At 36.9% G+C, this 19,843-nt stretch overlaps 1 protein-coding gene across 1 annotated transcript in view; it reads right to left on the bottom strand.

The window, feature by feature from the left end:
- Positions 1 to 13,173: 13,173 nt before the first annotated feature.
- FBXW12 (F-box and WD repeat domain containing 12) overlaps positions 13,174 to 19,843 on the bottom strand; it is a 33,014-nt gene continuing 26,344 nt past the window's right edge. Inside the window, exons 7-10 of the mRNA XM_044670425.1 lie at positions 16,360 to 16,567; positions 14,979 to 15,157; positions 14,764 to 14,891; positions 13,174 to 13,363 (exon numbers count right to left, since the gene is read on the bottom strand). Of these exons, the coding sequence (XP_044526360.1) occupies positions 13,264 to 13,363; positions 14,764 to 14,891; positions 14,979 to 15,157; positions 16,360 to 16,567 (615 nt within the window). The 3' untranslated portion in view covers positions 13,174 to 13,263. The remainder of the gene's footprint in view (positions 13,364 to 14,763; positions 14,892 to 14,978; positions 15,158 to 16,359; positions 16,568 to 19,843) is intronic.

Raw genomic sequence — 19,843 nt, 5'->3', positions numbered from 1 at the left:
ATTTTTGTATAAATAGGTCCTTTCACATTTTTCTTTGTTTTTTGCTCATTTTTTCCTAACTTATTTCTTTGAACTTTATATTAAAGTTTGGCTCTGCTCCCATGGGGAGAAGGTACTATCCCCAAGTTTCCTATGTTGCTGTTTTCAGAGCTAGTTCTATGGATCTGTAGGTTTGGGGTGCTTCCAACGTGGTAAGATCTAAGGAGAGGTATGGTCACTGATCTCCTAGCCTATCCTTTGGTCTTTACCCAAGAAAGGACTTTGTTCCCCTATAGCCACAGGTGCTTCTGCTCCTTTTAACCCTGGAACTGTGACCAGTTACCCTGTTCCTGCCTTGAAACTGAAACCAGGGTCCCTGCTCCCTTTTGAGAGACCACAAGCAACTCATCTCTGCCTTATAAGTGTGTCCAGGGCCCCCTGCTGCTACAAATGCTAGTGTTCTTCACCCTAGAAAAATGACCTAGAACTGCATGTAGGCAATGCAGCAGTGTCCTGTTTTTGAATTGAAATCCTGTAATTGAAATTTTGTTAAAATCTACGGTCCTGAACTCAATGCCAACAAATAGTACCCTATAATAATCTCCTTCTTAGCAGGTATCCAATCCCCTTAGGGTCTGGGATGAGTGTTCCCAAAGCTGCTGCTGCCTCAGATGCAGCCATTTCCAAGGCTCGCTAGTGGTGTTGCCTTAGCTGACCTGTGATTACAACCCCAGTGAGACACTTTTTCTGCTGACCTCATAAATTGTCTTGGTCTGAACTCCAACTTTTTGTTGGCTTTCCTACTCCAGAAATTGATTTGAGATATTATTTTAAAGTTTTTTTGGAAAGGAATTTGGGAGAGTTCAGGTGAGTTCCTGTCTCCACTGTCTTGCTTTGCCTCCAAGCCAAGTTCCAACAGTGTTAAGAAAGGTTTGTTAAAATTTAATTTGGTATTAAGATATAAAAAGTTAAAGTATGGACAATTTTGGAGTTTTTGTTTTGTCTATATATAAGATTGGTGGTTTGTTTATTCAATAATACTCTGCATTTTTCATTTCAAGTTAACTTCTGAAACTTCTGTAACATCTAATTTGTTTAACTTCCTTAATTTGTTTAAAATCACATATAGGAAAACAACAGGATCACATCAGAAGTGGAATACCATTGTTTTGCTTTTTTTCCTGAACTGAAATTCCTTCTCAACATCTTCGACTAAAACAATCTCCACTGTGGGATGAGGTAGTAGGTTGTATAGTTTTAGGGTCACACCCACCACTGGGAGATAACTATACAATCTACTGTCTTTCTTAAAGTGGGAGGAAATCTTCAGGAGTAATTTTTTTATTTGAAAATAATAACAAAATGGCATAGAATAGCTTGATCATATCCCATTGTAATATGCATTATATACATTATATATGAATGTGCAGGTTTCATTTGTTTTTAGATTTTTTTAAAAAACCATTTTTTTTGGCAATTGGGCTAAGGGGAAAATCTAATTTGCTACTTTTATGCCTTAAAAATTCATGGCTTTGTTGTTTTCCTCCCTAAGTATATCTCATGTCATTAGGCTTTCTGTGACATAAACAGATTTGGATAAGTCATGAATACATAAAGCATTTACTAAGATAGACTAAGTTTACCTGCTTGGGTAAAAACTATATCTTGCATATTTTCTTGTATGTCTATTGATTTGAAAACTGTATTATTTCAACTCTGATTATTAACTAAGATTTAGATAGGTCAAGTGCCCAAGATACCATGTAAAGCAATTTGATAACAGTGAATATGACTTTTTGGTTTTGTATTTCCTTTTCTAAATAATTTTTTGTAACTATACATTTGAAATTCTGTAGTAAGTAAAAAGATTCTTTTATGTTGTGTTACATCAAAAACATTTTTAATGTGTAAAATTATAAGTATGTACTGTGTTAATAAATGGGTTCATACTTGGCATGTTCCTGAAAGATTTTGATCACCATTAATATTGCTCTATCAGAGTGAGGTAGTAGATTGTATAGTTGTGGGGTAGTGATTTTACCCTGTTCAGGAGATAACTATACAATCTATTGCCTTCCCTGAGGAGTAGACATTCTACTGTTCTTTGCTGTGGTTTGCATCTGCTCACAGTTTTTTCATAGTTGGGAACATTTAAATTAAATATTAAATATTGTTACTGTATTTTCAATTTTATAGAGATGAATTTTATTAAAATGCTAATTTTACCGGTGTAATCCATACCAAGAGCATACTTTCCACTAGTTACATTGAATGAAGGCTATATTCACCTGGTATATTGGGTTTAGTCATGGACACTACATTTTAGAAAGGACATTGATAAACTGGAAAGCCTTCAGAAGAGGGTAGACAGAATGGTGAATTGGTGCTATATTAGGATCCATTTAGCCAACTGAAAAGACTAGAGGAAAACTATAGTTTTTTCCCAAGGATTTGAAGAGCTCTACATGGAAGGTGGGGACTAGACTTGCTCTCTTTAGTTTCAGCAGAACTAGAAATAGTAGGTAGAAATTGCAAAGTAAATTTAGACTGGAGATTTTTAAAAAAAGGTTGACTCAAGTTCTTCATACTTAGACTAGATGACCACTTTCCATATATGTATTAGAAGGAATCTATGTCTAAGTATGGTTTGTTTATACTAAATGACCCCCAAAGTTCCAGCTCTGAGAGTGATTCTGTGAAGGTAATATCTAAATACTTGAGCAATAATATTTTTGAAATTGAAAATTTTTTTTTAGAGTTGGGAAAATATCTGTTTAATTGGAAGATTAGCACAATTTTTTTATTTGAAAAAGTTGTATACAAGCAAGAACCACCTAAAGATGTAAAATACTCAATTTTTATAACAAAAAAAAATTTCTTCATCTCAATTCTTCCTCTCAAAAAGCTAAGGAGAATAAAAATACACAATATTTTCCCGTTTGCATTAAAACATTATGTATGACTTGATTTGCTCATAAGATTGTAGAATTTTAAGTTTCAGTGTACATTTTGCAACGTTGTAAATTCTTGAATTCTTAAATATTAAACTTTGTTATAATTGTGTATATAAGCTGCTAAACTTAAGGAATCTACTTAGTTTTTTCTAGTTTTGTTAAGCTATAAAAGCTTGAACAGAAAAATAGACAAATTTATATTGTTGCAAAGTTACATTTTTTGGAACTTGGTATTCTTCCATAGTGTCAAGAACATAAAGAAACCAAACTCATCTGAAAGATTTGCCACATTTAACTTATCAGTATCCTTTTCTGATTGTCAGCATTTTTTGCATCATTTTCATCATAAATCTTTTCAAACCTACAGGTTTGCCAGGATTTAAACAAGCATGCAACCCATTCAGTTTTTCTTCATTTATGGTACATTTCTAAATATTGAGCAATCTGGCTACATTTCAAAAAATTAAGAAGCTTGATACAAACAAAAGGAATTAATAAAGATATAAAATTATAGGCCTTCACAGGAGCAAGGAGATGTATGTTTGTGTTACAATCTCAGTCTGCATCCAGGACATGCACCTAAAGTTATTCTGCATTCAGTAGTCTTCGAAAGTACTTGCTCCCACTACACATCCTACATGCTTTGTAATCTTACCAAATGTAGCAGGGATAGCAAGACTTTGCCATATTTGAATCCTGAATCTGAGCTTTTATTTAGCACAATGAACTAGCTTTTTCTTTGTTTCTTGAAGTTTTTCCTTATTACTTGTTTTCATAAATTAAACTATTTGGGTTCTTAAACCTTTTTGTTACAGATTTCCAAGTATATTATTTCTAAAGAAGTTGACAATAGACTCCATGCAAACTCTGTAGCTTAACCTGAAAGGTAATTTACAAAAAGTGTTCTTTATACCTCTAGAAAGTTGTTTCTATTGCTGTTTGTTAAAGTTTTTTGCTTTCTTGGTACTTTCAAAGGACAAGACTATTTTTCCCTTTGAGCTTTTATAAGCATTTATAATGGTGATTTTACTCTCAATATATTTTATTGATGTCTCTTTTATTTTTAATTTTTTTTCAATTACATGTAGAAACAATTTTTGACAATTGTTTTCTGACATTTTGTGATTCAGATTCTCCCTCCTTCCCCTCTCCCAGGTGGTAAATAGTCTAATTTACATTATAACAGTGCTTTCATGCAATACATAATTCTATATTCCTCATGCTATGAAAGAAGACACATATCACATATACATTAAAAAATCCATGAAGGAAATAAAGATGGCATGTTTTGATCTGCAATTAGACTCCAGCAGTTGCTCTTTTGATTGGATAGCATATTTCATCATGAGTCCCTTGAGGTTATCTTGGAACCTTACTTTGCTGGTAATAGTTTAGTCTTTAACAGTTCATTGTATAATATTTCTGTTACTGTATACAGTGTTCTTCTGGTTTTACTTCACTTTGTGATGCCTTAATTTACATTCAATCATTTCAATCCCTACACACACATGTACATACCATCACCACTACCACCTCTATTGAACTCTTGCTTGTGACAAAGAAAAACCAAATAAACAATAGGATCCAATATATATCTAATGCTATATACTACAATCATCTCTAGTAGTATCACTGTGCCTATCTCCCACAAAGAAAGGTGTTGTGTTATTTGTTTTCTGGATCTTCATTAGTTTTTTCATTAATCAAGAATTAACTTCCCATATTTAAAGTGTTTTGTGAAAAACTGAAATGTTATGTGTAATAGTAGTTATTTTTGTTTAAATTGTTTTAGTTGTGTATATTCTCTTGGGTTTTCCTATTTCTACCTGTATCAATTTGTAGACTTTCCCATATTCCTCTGAATTTCTTACATTCATAATTTCATAACATAAAAAAAAAGTTACATAAAATATCTATTACATGCCATAGATATGCTATAGTTTTCTGAACATTCCTCAACCCAAACTCACCTTGTTTGTAGTTTTTGCTAACAGTGTCACTATGAATATTCAGTAATATATTGGGCATTTATTTCTCTCTGATTATAATCACTTTTCTTAAATAATTCCAAATTGAAATACACTTTATACTTTGGAGTGTATCAGTATACTTATCTACTATCTTTGCCATTTTGCTAGGTATAAGTTGTTTGAAACTTATTTTACCTCGTTTCTCTTATCAATGACTTCAACCATATTTTCATGTGGTCATTTATACCTTTCTTATTTAGAAACTTCATATCCTTTGTATTCATATTTTATACTCTCAAATTTATAAGTAAGAGATTGTAAAGGAGACCTGGGTTCCTCAACCCAGTTCTCCTAATTATGTACATTTCGTTTTCATTAGGAAAATAGAATTAGACTTAGGACGTGCCTGAGATCCCTTCCAGCTCTAAAAATTGATTTTTATACTCAAAGTGTACTGTATTAGTCTCTTTTATATATTTTATAACTCTTGGAGTGTTAAATCATTTTAAAGATTGACATTAGGTCATGAATTACACAAGCTATTATAGTCATGAATGGCTACATAGATATAATCCACTATGATTTCTTGTGCTATTATGTTATTTGTATTACTAGCAAAGTAAATATTTTACTATTTCTTATTTACTATAGAACTACATACTTGAGCCTAATATGTTTCAGTTGGACTTATTTCCTATTCCATTTCTATTTTTTAAAAACCAGTTGAGGTATAACTACAAAGTTTGATTCCTTCTACAGGCAAATTTATCCATTTATCTATGAATACTTAGGAAGCCTCATTGATTCTTTGCATAGATTCCATTACCAGTTCATATGTGGGCTCTCAGAAAATGTCCATTTTGTAGTGCTCTGGTGGTAATGTAAAAACTTACTACTATTGCATTTTCTTGTATTGGCAGTGATGTTCTGGAAGAATATTGCATTTTAAAGAGCTCTGGTCAATTTTTTACTCTCTGTATGTGCAAATATGTACATTATATTTACTTTATGCTTATTGATTATATTATTGTATTGGTATATTCTTGCACATAATTATTTTGTCCAACCATTTAACCTTTAAAGGCTTTGGCATAAATATTTATATTTGTTGGATGTTTGTTTTTGTGAACTTTATAAAACCTTAGAAGTGAATTCCAAGAGGAGCCATTGCAACTTTCAGCTCCAAAGTATAGATACTTATATTCATTCTTCTGACCAAGCACAACACAAGTTCCTTGTTTCTAATCTCTTGAAGTATAAATGGATGCTAATGCTTTTTTGATTCCATTTCCATTTGTTTGAGAACTAACCTTACAACTTCTGAAAGAGATGGCATGCTCCCAGTCAAAGAGGAGGTACTGAATCTTGTGAAAAATGGCTGTGGCCTCTCATGGCAGAAATACATCTTGCTCTTTCATTTGATATGTACTGAAGTCATAAAGATCACCCTGTTCTCCAGTCTTCCCCAAATCTTCATGTGCCTGGGACGACAGAACATTTGCTGTTTCTTACTTTAGGAGGAAAGCTCAGAATTCCAAGCACATTGGTACAAATTTGAAATGAGAATTTGTTATGTTTCCTTGTCCAGATCTATAAAGATCAATATAAAGAAAACAGAGCACCTTCTCTGGTATTTTATTTTCCAATGAAGACTAGGAAAATCTTAGTAATGCTTGTTTAAATTTCTATGATTCTGCAGACACTTTGTCCTACAAATAATTTTATTTGATGAGTTAAGATGTTAGGAGTTAGGTTTTCAAACTGATCACCTAGATACCATTAGCATAATTGGCTATTGAAAGTTTATCATGGGCCAATATGCTAAAGAATACAATGCAGTTTAAGTTTTAGAATTGTCTACAAAATGTAGCAACATTGAGTTATGCAGGAAAATTGGTGTGTTTGAGGTACTAATTTTTGCTTCATTGCTCCAATCTTAATTTCTTTTAAAAGGCTTACATGGGGCATGTTCTCTGAACTAGATATATTAGGTGGTGCTATATATGTTTACAATATTGCCTAGTGTGCTTGAATTATTTGCTTTTTAACATTCTTGAGCATTTGGTTTAAAATAATTACATAAATTTAATAAGTGTAAATGTTTGTAGTCTTAAGAACAGTATGAATGGAAGGAATAATTGCTAATTTCAGGAACTAAATATTACAAATGTGGCCTAAGCTAACGGGTTGGTTCACAGTGCAGCTGCCAAATAGAAGAACTACAGAAGAATGAATGGGCTCCTAGGAAGAGGTAGTAGGTTGCATAGTTTTAGGGCAGGGATTTTGCCCACAAGGAGTTAACTATACAACCTGCTGCCTTTCTTAGGGCTCTATTATTACAACGGAACCTGTTGGCTCAATTTAAGTAGATGTCTACATGTTAAATGGGGGTAAGGGGAGAAAATGGAGCTATATACAATGAGCACACGTATATAATTAGTGATATGTTTTAAAAGTAACAAAGTTTTGGTTACAAAAGCTGCAATTATTATGATTCCTTAAAAATCATTACTGAATTTATTTAGATACTATAAGTATGAGCACAACTATATAAAAATGGCATTTGATGTCACAAGATGGATTTAAACCAAAAATCTGTTTAGTTGTAATAAAAACTTACTTGCTTTGAAGGCCAGTGTGTTTATCATTAGTGGGGTATATATGTTCACGTAATCTGGGTTTTTAATGTTATGCCTGGATGTTTCATAATAATACTGTTTAATTCTGGTTTTTTTATGTTGGACCTATAAATTGCCTCTTTGAAATATTGAGGTTTTCCTCAGACTATCAGAATGTTGAACTTCATTACTCAAGATAATTCTATAAATGATTATTTTACTAGTAGAGGGGAAATTAATGCTAAAAATTATGTTTTTAAGACATTTAGAAAATTTTTTAATGATAGACTGCTTAGAACCCTTTTCAGTGATATAGATTGGAATAGATGTTCTTAGAGTCAGCTTTCCCTATTTTTACTTCCTTAGAGTAGATATAACTACAATTTTCTAATTTGTTGGGCTTTTAAATATCTGTTGAGTTTTATAAGATTTATAAAAAAGATCAGGGATGTTTGATTTAATTTAGTTTCTTCCCAACAAGATTTCATGTTAACTGCTATTTTATTAGTTTGCTTACTATGAACTTATGCTTATATGTAGGGAAGAATGAGCTAACAGCAAATAAAAATCTGTTCCAAATCTGCTTTTTTGTGTGCTTCATCCACAAGAGCTCTACTTCAAGATTTACAGAAATGCATAAACTAATTCAGGTGTATCATGTTTGGTGACTTTTGCAGGGGTGGGGAGGGGGCTCAATGAAATTAGATTAATGATTTCAGTGGTATGGGATGCTGTCTGAGGATTTTCCTAACACAGGAAATTTCACATCCAGCTCCTGAGTTTACAGGTGGGTAAACAGGAAACGGGAGAATTCCTGGGACATTAGAGTGATTTACCCAGCTATTTAGTAATATGTCTTATGTGAAACAAATATATTGTTTGGGATTAATGCCACTCTTCCCAATATTATGTTGTTTTGAGACACTAAATTATAGATAGAAAGTACTATTTAAAGATCCCAAAAAGCTCATTTTTGATAGTAATAGCATTTCTTGTGACAAGTTAGATGAGCTGGTAAAGGAAATTAGAGAATCCAGAAAGCATGTTTCTCTTTAAAATGTACCTAATGTGATGGAATTGATCACAGGATGATAGGGGTTAGCCATTAACGTATCAAATAAAATAGGGGTTGCTGAGATTACCTGTTTTCAACTTGTCCAATATTAAGTGTAATGTTTTTCCTTAAGTAGTACTAAAATCTTATGTCAACAACTGGAGTTCCATTTCCACCTTGAAAAAGATTGGATAATGATATAGCATTAAAAGTTAAAAAGCTGAATATAACTCTTCATGGCGGGGGAAGAATGATGAATTAAAGAACTTTCAGCTATTGAGAAAGAAATCGGAACTGAGTAGAAAATTTGATCTATAAGAATAAAACAAGGTAACATGAAAGATCCAACTTTAAGGGATTCAATAAAGTCTAACAGTTTACTTATATGGGAAAATGTTATCTGTAACATTTAAGAGTGATAAAAATTCTTGGATAGTTTGAAAGAGCATATATAGAGAAGACCAACTGATGTTAAAATATAGTAGAAAGGTAGTATGGAACAATTTGTATAAACTGAATGGAAAGAGCTGTTACAGTGGAGAGGGGTGGGTAGAGGACAGGTAGTGCTAGAACTACCATTCAGGTCTGGGTCAAAGAGCAACACAAATGAGAGGATGGGGGTGGGGTGGGGCGGGGCCCTCTAAGAAGGGTGTATAGACCTGCATTATAAAATAGGAGGGGAAAGGACCACCAGAAGGGCCAGAGAGGGACTCGAGTACAGATGAGGGAGCTAGTGGTAAGAAGAAATTAAGACTTCTGAGGAAGAATAGGATAAAAAGGCAGAGAAGGACAAACAAGGAAAATAGAATAAAGAGGATGCATAATGTAATTGTAACTGAATGGGATGAACTCGCCCATAAAACAACCAAATGTATTCAAAGCCAAAACCCAACAATACGTTGTTTACACGAACATTTTAAAATGAGAGTAAAAATAAAGACTGCTGGAGCAGAATATACTGCTTCAGCTGATGCAAGTGCCAAAAAAAAAAAAAAAAAAAAAAAGGCGACCATGATCTCAGTTATAAAACATTTCATTAAGAGATAAACGGAAATGTTATGGTACCACAGATAGTGAAACATTAGCAATCTAGAGCTATATGCACTAAGTAACAGCATCCAGATTTTAAAGGAAAAGCTAAATGAGTTACAGGTCTAAGTAGCAAAACTAATAATGGGGAACTTCAACCTATCCCTCAGAATTAGATAAAACTAACCAAAAAATGGAAGTCAAAGATGAACAGAATCTTAGGTAAGCTAAATTTGATAGCTATCTAGAGAGAACTGAATGGGAATAGAAAGGAATATACCTTTTTCTCAGTGGTACATACCTTTACAAAAATTGACCATGAGGGTGGCTAGCAGGTTCAGATGGTAGAGGCCCAGGCCTAGTGATCAATGCTGCTGGGTTCAAATCTGGCCTATGACAAACTTCTTAACTGTCTGACTCTGGGCCAAGGCACTTGGTGTACTTAATCCCAATTGCCTAGCCTTTACCATTCTGCCTTGGAACCAATACTTGGTATTGATTCTAAGACAGAAGGTAAGGGTCTTTCTAAAAAATTGACCACATAGAGTACAAAAACCTTTGCAGAAAAGCAGAAATATTAAATATGCCTTTTTTGGACCACAATGCAATAAAAACAAGGGACCATAGAATAGAGTAAAAATTAATTGGAGACTAACAAAGAATGGATAATTTTATTAAGGAGAATGATAAGACAACATACCAAAACCTGTAAGATACGATAATTAGAGGAAAATTTGAATCTAAATGCTTATAGCAAAATATAGATCAGATCAATGAATTGGGAATACACAATTAGAAAAGAAAGTGGCATAGTACTTTTTTTCCTTTTAAGCTCTGTTATAATCCTGAATTAGAAACCATACATTAATCTGGATTTTAAAATTTCGGAAAGTGAGATTTGGCTAGGTTGTGATTTGCTCATGGTTTCAGCTACCATTAGAATTTAAACCCAGGTCTTTCTAACTCCCCATTATAATATTCCATCCACTGTACTTCAGTACCATAATCAATGTAGCTTTCTTAAAAAGGAAAAGAAAAATGCCAGCACAATGATCTGACTGCTGAGCCCTATGTAAATATTCCTGATGTCAGCTAAACATTTTCATCACAGGCATTTGTTTTTATTTCTGTGTAAGTACCGGTACTTTACCTACAAAGTGAAATGGTAGTTCTGTTTCCCCAAAGCACATCTCTGCCTTACTTTAAATATTGAGGAATTCCTATTCTTTGTACCTACTAGAATTTGATTGACAAATCCAGGCTTGCTCTCTCTTGATATGACTGCTTTTTTTCTCATGTACTCTACCCCTATTAAATCTAGAGTTGTCTTTTTAGGTCTTTCAAGAAGTGTTCATCTCTGACTGCCTTTTCCCAGTTTTTTTACATCTTCAGAGTTTTTGAGTTAAGAGAGCACTATTTCACACAACAGGATGATCCTTAGTTTCTGCTTCCTTTCCTGATGATGCCCAACATTGTGTTGACTACCTCAGTCCTAGAAGTACATAAATCCATTGTCACTAATATATGTAAGGTCTTTATTGTCGAATAATTTGGACTGAGAAGCTTTCCAGGGCCCACTCGCTCATAAGAGTTAACATATTGATTTTTTTTTTGGAGTTACAGCCCCTCCAGTGTTTTCAAAATGTCAGTCATTTATTAAGTACTTACTGCATTTTAGGGACAGTACTAAACACTGGTGATACAAAGTGAGGCAAGAATAGTCTGCTCAGGCAGTTCTAATGGAGACTTGTAAATAACTATATACATGGAAGATAAAATTAGATAAAGCAACTGGGGGGCTGGGAGAACTGAATAGTCTCTTGCAGTCAGGGATTTGTTGAAGTCAGGGAAGCTAAGAGTCTAAGGTTATAAGCTCTTTAAATGCTGACTCGGGAAGTTTATATTATTTGATCCTGAAAAGCAATAGGGAACCACTGCAGTTTGTGAATGAGGTGATGATGACTTGTGTGGAAGAGAGGTTGGAATGGGGAGAAGCATGGCAGGAAGACCAGTTTATGGGAATTAGCAAACTCCCTTTCCCCCAATAGTTCATTTTTGTATAGCCTGCAAACTAAGAATGGGTTTTTACATTCTTAAATGCAATAACTTTATTTTAAAATGTTAGACCTTTTCTAACTTCACATAGACCCTACAAAAACAGAGGGCCAAGCAGGTTGTAGTTTACCAACCCCTGTATTTAGTAAAGATGAGAGGTCTCTCCAAGGGGTGGTAGTTGCATGAGTGGAAAAGAGATGAGAAGTAAAAGTTAAAAACCACTGAACAGATTTGATACCTGGGGAACAGGAATATGGGGGCACTCTCATAGGTAAAGGGAAAGCAGGGGAGATAGGAAGGTCTGAGAGGGAAAGAAAGTTTACAAGTGCTTGAGCTGCTTTGGGGAATTCACTTTGAACATCTAAGAAGCAGTTGGTGATTTGGATCTGTATGTAACTCAGGTGAGATCTTAGGACCAGATATACAGATCTGAATAAGACGGTATATAATCTGTATGGAGATGAGCTCGTCAAGCAAGACAGAAAAGAAGGGCCAGGACAGAGCCACAGATAGGAGATGAGAATAATTAAGTAAAGACAACTGAAGGAGACCTATGTGACAACCAAAATGAACATTATTCCAGTGCTGAGAAAACCAGCAATGGTAAACCTTACAGTTTAACTTGCTGTCCTACAGAAGAACTGTGTAAATATATATACATGTAAGCCAATCCCTCGGCCTAGAAAAGCTACTCACACTATGTCTTACTGAGAATGGAATAATGCTGTTTTATGCAATATACTAAAGAAATATCTTGGGGGGGGGGGAGGGAGGGTGGAGAGGGAGGAAAGTAGTGACAGAGAGCTTTAGGAGTTAAATTTAACCTAAAGAAGAGAAAAAGCATCAGGCTCTTCTTGGCCAAGAGGAAGCCTACCTTTACATATAAACATCATTGCTGCTCACATTCAAACTCTTCCATTCCTGGGCTGCTTTCATATTAAATGGGATTAGGAAAATACTTGCAAGGAGAAATCAGAAGACAGGCTCCATTCCCAGGCACTTTAAAGAGAACTTGGCAGCGAAAATGCATCACTTACAATACCTAGGCAACTTTGTGGGTCAAGTGTTTGGTAAATGTACTGGAGTGAGGCAGTTGGAACAGTCACATTAACATGCTTAGTAAACTCTTTTAAAGTGGGTAATGGCCAGTTGTTCTTTCCCTTAACAAAAAGAACCTCCAGTAATTGAAATATCCATTGCCTGATAGAAGAAGGGAATGCTGAGTTTGCATACGGATCTCAATGAATACTAGATCTAGCCCTTAAAATGGAAGGCATTTATCATGTTACATACTTTTAAATGTCCAATTTGTATAGATTCAGATTAAAATGAAGAAAAAAAATGCCCAAGATCAACCACATAGGTACATGCTTAAGTAACTCTTGTCTACACAAGCTATGGAGTTATAACTATGTAACTCTTTACATTCTCTATTAGAAAGTTTTAGAGCCTTAGATATACTACGAAAGCAAATATTTGTTAAGTGAATGTCATCACTACTTGCCTTCCAATTATTGGTCAAAAGTTTTATAATTTTTAATGTTCTTTTCTAAAGGCAGAACGGAGAGACAACATTATTTATAACCATTATCATCTTACATATGTTAGAGATTAAAGGAATATGTCCTTAAAAGACTTTTGCCGTTTTTTTTGGACTCCACAGCCACGATGCTTATGTTGTCACATGCCACTTCTCCGAGTCCACTACAGGAAGAAAAGAGAAAATGTTCGTAAATGAAAACCAGGGAACAAGAGTTTAGTGTTACTAATGACCCTTTGGAGTGAGTCACGTCTCTAAAGACAATTTCATCTTTCCAAAGAATTCTTGGCCCTTGGTGGCTACCTGGGCCACTAAATGTGAGATTTTTGAGAATCCAAGAGGCTATGGGGAATAAGAAAGCATTATTGGGATGTTTCAGACTAAGTGGCAATCAAACCCTTTTATACTTTCTACATCCAATCTTAGGCACTAAAATGCCAAGGAGCACTCACTCACTGGATCTTTGCCAAACAAAGGCCTGCTTTCTATTGAATTTGTAAGGTTCACTGGTTCAGAAACTAAGGTGGCATTCATTCAAATGAAAAACAGCATTCCACAATGCTTCAGAGTATCAAAATGAAGAGTTCCAAAGAACTGAAATTTCAAGGTTTATATGAAAACCCATGAAGTGATCCCAAGCCCTCTTACAAGATCTTGTTCCTTTTCCTAGGGGATCCCTACTTTAAGCAAAATTCAATGCAACAAAATTCCAAAGCCTCCAAATAATTGAAAGCATTTCCTTGAAGTTGCTGTAAAGGGCACCTGAACCAAACACAAAAGTGCCCCAGGTTACATCTCAATAAATGTGGGAATAAAGGTAGGAAACAGTGAATTTTAATTATCCCCCTCAAAGCCATTAGGTCTCCTAGGGTGTCTGCCCTGAGGTCTGCATCACCTTGCATAATTGAATCCTTTTTTTGTTTTTTTTTTGTGTGTTTTTTTGGCAAATACTGACCTTGCTATCCAAGCTGAACCCACAAGAATAGACACCAAGGAAACCCTAGAGTGCTTTGGAAATGGTTATTAGTAATACATTTACATTTCTAGGACATTTAAATTTTTTCTAACTCTTACCTTCTGTCTTATAATCAATACTGTATATTGGTTCCAAGCAGACGAGCTGTAAGGGCTAAGCAACTGGGGCTAAGGGACTTGCCCAGGGTCACCCAGTTGGGAAGTGTCTGAGGCCAGATTTCACTCTAGGACTTCCTGTCTCTGGGTCTGGCTCTCAATCCCCTAAGCCAGTGATGGGCAAACTTTTTAAAGAGGGGGTCAAAGGAAAGGAAATGCTCCTCTGTCAGTCTGTTTCTAAGGCAACTCTTTTGAAGTTTCATTGTATTGCATCCTACTCGTATTTGTCAGATTAAGAATAATGTCTCAGCTAGATAGAACATTTCAGCGGCCTCATCTGGCCCTCGGGCTATAGTTTGCCCTAAACCATCTAGGTGCCCACATTTAAAATTTTTCAAAGCTCTTATCATCTTATCTTCACATCAATTTTGATAGGTAGTTTTTAAAGTTAGCACCCATTTTCTAGATGGGGAAATAGACAGTGAAAAATTACCAGGACCACATGTGAGATCCCCCCAGTAAGTGATAGCAGCTCTTCAGAACAACGGTGTTCTTTTCCCTTTTCCATGTGTATACTCGTAGAGAGATGTCCCAGGAGGAGGTGATAACACGGAAACGGTCCTTAAAACGAGAAGAGAGGAAGAGTGACTTTACCCAAGATTAAAAAAGAAAAGGGAGAATGATAGTTGAGTACCTGAATAATCATACCACCCATATAGATGTGATTGACTGGTGATGGTCTTGAAAGGATGCCAACAGGCTGCCAGTCAGTGAAAAGATGATTAGCTCTGATCCACATCCTAGAAGAATGATGTCGGCACCATGGCTTTCCAGGATATGAGGCCTCCTACTGAACTCTGGCACTATGAAATTTGCCACCTGTTGTGCTTTTCTCATAAAAAACAAAAACAAAAGCAAAACACAAAAATGACAAATATCTCACTATTGTAGCTAAAGCTTTGGGCATTTAAAAATTGTCAGTCCTAGAACAACTAATAAACATGGCTAATGTAGACATTTCTTTTGATTCAATATATATGTTTGTAATGGATTTTGGTTTGGGGAGATTCTTAGTTGAGCATGTATGGTTGCAATAGAAGGATGCGAATGCAGATTTTTTGGCTAATTGCAACAAAATCTTTTTTTTTTTTTTTTTTTTTTTTTTGTAAACCCTTACCTTTTGCCTTAGAATTGATAATAAATATCAGTTTCAGGGCAGAAGAGTGGTAAGGGCTAGGCAGTGGGATTAAGTGACTTGCCCAGGAAATTTTTTTTTTATCCTGGGACTCCATTCTAGGAGCATAGGGCCACAACCAGTAGGCAATGGGTCACGCAGTCGCTCAGGGTCACCCAGCTGGGAAGTGTCTGAGCCCGGATTTGAACCTAGGACCTTTCGTCTCTAGGCCTGGCTCTCAATCCACTGAGCTAGCCCAGCTGCCCCTACTTTTAGGTTGCAGTTTCTTTAGCAGATGTAGTTTTTACAGGGTGGGGTTGCTAGCCCCACGCCCAACCCTCCTCCTTTTTCATCCTGGCTAGGGACCGTCCTTGGCCCAGGAGTGGTAAGGGTGGGCAATAGGGGTCAAGTGACTTGCCCAAGGTCACACAGCTGGAAGTGTCCGAGGCCGGACTTGAACCTAGGACCTCCAGTCTCTAGGCCTGGCTCTCAATCCACTGAGTCACCCAGCTGCCCCGCCCAGGAAATGCCCAAGACCAAATCTGAACCCAGGACCTCTCATCTCCAGGCTTGGCTCTCTATCCGCTGAACCACCTAACTGCCCCATTTTTTTTCAGGCAGTCTACTAAATCAACTTATAGAATCATAGAGCTAGGAGGGATGCAAGTTCATTTAATTAAAACTTTCCATTTTACCCAAGGAGAAATTGAGGCTCAGAGAAATAGTGATGTGCCAAGGGTTAGGCAGCTAATTCCTGGCACATTCCATACTAGAATCCAAGTCCCTGCTTCCTAAGGCAGGGTTCTTTTCTCTCTAGTACATAGTATGTATTTTTTCATTAGTGAAAGAAAAGTATAAATCTTTTACTTGTGATCAGGGGTAAAGCATACAGTTTGAGGAAAGGGTGAGGCTTACCCAGAATTTCCACTTTATTCCTGCATGGTTTCAATGACATATCAAAAGTGGTGATAGACAATTGTCTGGTTCTTCTATCTTCATGCAGCACTATTAACCTGGCTGCCTCTTTGGGTGCCCAACTGACATCCTGACATTCCCCAATAGGCAGGGAAATAAAAAGAGGCTTATCTTCAGATGAGTTGGTCAAGGAGTCTATGTGAAATACCTGCAGAAACATCACAAACACCATTGAAGGTATAACTGGAACTATCCTCGTTATACCTGGGCCTGGGCCTGGGCCAAATTCATCTGAAGGTGATTTTTGCTGGTCTTTGCTCCCACAAGGGTTGGAGAGGAAGAACCTTTGAACCCTAATGGTGGCAGTGACTCAGGTGTGCAACTGGGTGCTGCATGGCATTGAGGGAGATAGCAGGTCCAGAAGACAGCATTTACCTTGTATGTAGTATGGACCAACTTTGATTTCTGTAGCCTGGGACAAAGCCCCATATATTCCATTGCTAGTTAAAGCTCTGAGTCTGACTAGACATATCTGGGGAACAAACATGGTATTAAATGGTTTTACTGCTGAGAAATCAAGTAACTTTTCCAAAGTTAGTTCCATCTTTGTTCCACTGGCCATAGGACATCATCCTGTACCAGTGCTACCACCAAATTTCAAGTTCTGATCAAGAATAAGAGTTGTACTGACTGATTTTACTATTATGGCAATGGCTTAGTTATGCCTTGTCCAGGGGAAAAAGCCAAATTACAAGAATTTAGGAGCTGTTGGGAACCTTAGAGGTTATCCAGCCACTCCCCACTTTATAGGCAAGTTTCTTTTTCCTCACTTCCACACTTTCCCTCTACCTCCCTTCGCTCAGTAACCTCTCCTCCTCTAAAGTTCACTCCACATAAGTGTAAAGGATCCAGGGGACTGCTGTCTTCCCAGTCACTCTGCCTCCTTTCTCAGGTTTACCTCTCTCATGATCTTCCTTTCTACTTCAAATCTTGCCCTTACCCTTGAGGGTCTAGACTAAAATACCCTTGCAGACTATCCATTTCCATAACAATTTCTATGATCTGCCCTGCCACCCTGACTTAGCCACACACAGAGAAAATAAGACCACTGATTCCCATCATCAACCACAGTGTTCCACTTTAACAATCCAGAACTTCTGTATTGTATGGGGTGAGTATCTAGACTCCCCCCTTGTTACCTTTCAATGGGCCAGATCAGCTATTCACTCACCCACACCCCAGGGAAGACCTATGAGGGAATGTACTCAATGAGCTTCCCAAACTGGCAAAACTATAATGGGGATGTTGAAGGAAGGTGTTGGGGTTCAGTTGTGACCTTAATGGATGGGATCTCACCCCAGAGCCAGCCATGTTGACACAAGCCTCCTCCAACTCCCAAGTATAAGTAGCTTTACCCCTCAAGATGGAGTTAGGTAATGGTCTTCCCCTCAGTCACCTCCCACCTCAGTGTAACTGCTCCAGACTCTAAGTATCAAGCTATCAGGGGTTTATTAAAGGATAAATTAAATTCAGGGTACAAGGAGAAAAGGTATAGGAAAATCAAGGAAGAAGGGAAAGGATGAACTACTCTATGCTTTCTCCCCAAGAGAGCAGCTCTGGACTTCTGTGACTTGGTCACAGTAGCTAACTCTCTCTTCCCTCTACAGTCTCCTATCAAATATTTCTAAACTAATATCAAAGGGGAGTAACAGGATCAATGGATTCAGGCAGGATCAGGGAAGGGATTCCCCCTCATTCAAAGCCCGCTCCCAGAGAAGTTCGGCCTCTCCAGCCAAATTGGAGAATGGCTGTTCAATGTCTTCTTCTTCTTTTTTTTTTTTTAAACCCTTGTACTTCGGTGTATTGTCTCATAGGTGGAAGATTGGTAAGGGTGGGCAATGGGGGTCAAGTGACTTGCCCAAGGTCACACAGCTGGGAAGTGGCTGAGGCCGGGTTTGAACCTAGGACCTCCTGTCTCTAGGCCTGGTTCTCACTCCACTGAGCTACCCAGCTGCCCCTCAATGTCTTCTTTGTTGGTATTTGTGATGTCCCAATAGACATACATAAAAGTACAGAGGAACCCAATTTACTTAGGATATACCCCACCATCCAAACCTCCCAACTAAAGAACCCCACCCCCAGTTCCTCATCTGATCAGGAGAGAAGTGATAGTTGAGGACCTTCAGAATTCTCCAAACTCCTCTTGCTGTTGGCTCCTCCCAAACAGAATTCTCTCAGAGTTCCATGGGGTTGGCTTCCAGTCTCCTTCCAAGATGAGTGTTTAGTGATCCTTGATTTACCCTAAATCCACACTTACAGTATCTGACCATAACCTCCTTTCCTTCCAGTTCGCCCTGTACCTTGTTCTTTCTAAAACCAGTCTTCAACCTCACAGCAAGGTCTAGTCATTCTACCCCTATGTTTCCCCCTGTTAGTCACTCTCCTCTGGCCTCACTTTCCTCCCATAGAAATCTCCACTCTGTAGTTAATCAATTCCACTTTACACTGCCCTCAACCCTTCAATGCCTTGTCTCATTTTCCTATTACCACTCATTTTTCCAGTCTTCAACTCTAGATTCCTTCTATTGCTTATGATCTACATTCCTACTCAGCTGTGAAAAACTACTAGAAGAAAAAAAAAAGCATATATCTGGGCTGACAGGATTCATTACAAATTAATGTTTTCCATTCTCAATTTGGGCCCATACTGCTTCAAGACTAGCATCTTTTTCTGATGGACTCCATGATACTACCCACAATGGCTGTTCCAAATTTTTTGTCACCCATTTTATGAGCTCCTTGAGGGCAAGAAATATCTTTTGTCTCTTTTTCTTCTCCCAGTGCTTAGCACAGTGCCTGGCACATAGTAGGAACTTAATTAATGTTTATTGGCTGAATTTTTTCTAAACCATGCCACAGATGTTCTGACCTTCTTCATTTCTCTCTCTCGGAAACATATACTCTGCCTGTGGGACTCTGAGCTCTGTTAGGAAAGCCTTTAGCTGATGTTACTCAGAAAGAGGCATCCACATCACTTCCCGGCCATTTCCAAAGCATGCCACATAATATGTGCCAGCCTCCTCCTAGACCCACTGTATGACTCACTTGTACCACCAGCTCCCTATTATTAGCCACGTTATCCACTTATCACAGTGCTGCCTTCCCAAATTAGGAGGCCTTTCCCCACCATTTTTATACTTTTAGTTTATTGATATGTGTTGTTTTTCTATGGCACCTACAAATCACTCCCACTTTAGGAAGAGTTTCATTTAACAAAGGAAAACAGTTAATTAAAACTAATAATACAGTGATCTCACCTGAAAGTCCATACAACATTTTACATCTGGAATACAATCCCCGCACCTCACTAATTTAAAATGATTAACAGAAATCTGTTTTTCTTTCTTTCCCTTCCTTCCTTCCTTCCTTCCTTCCTTCCTTCCTTCCTTCCTCCCTCCCTCCCTTCCTTCCTTCCTTCCTTCCT

The sequence above is a fragment of the Gracilinanus agilis genome, chromosome 1 (genome assembly GCF_016433145.1).
Source record: "Gracilinanus agilis isolate LMUSP501 chromosome 1, AgileGrace, whole genome shotgun sequence".
NCBI classification, from domain to species: domain Eukaryota; kingdom Metazoa; phylum Chordata; class Mammalia; order Didelphimorphia; family Didelphidae; genus Gracilinanus; species Gracilinanus agilis.
This window is presented reverse-complemented; position numbering and strand designations above follow the sequence as displayed.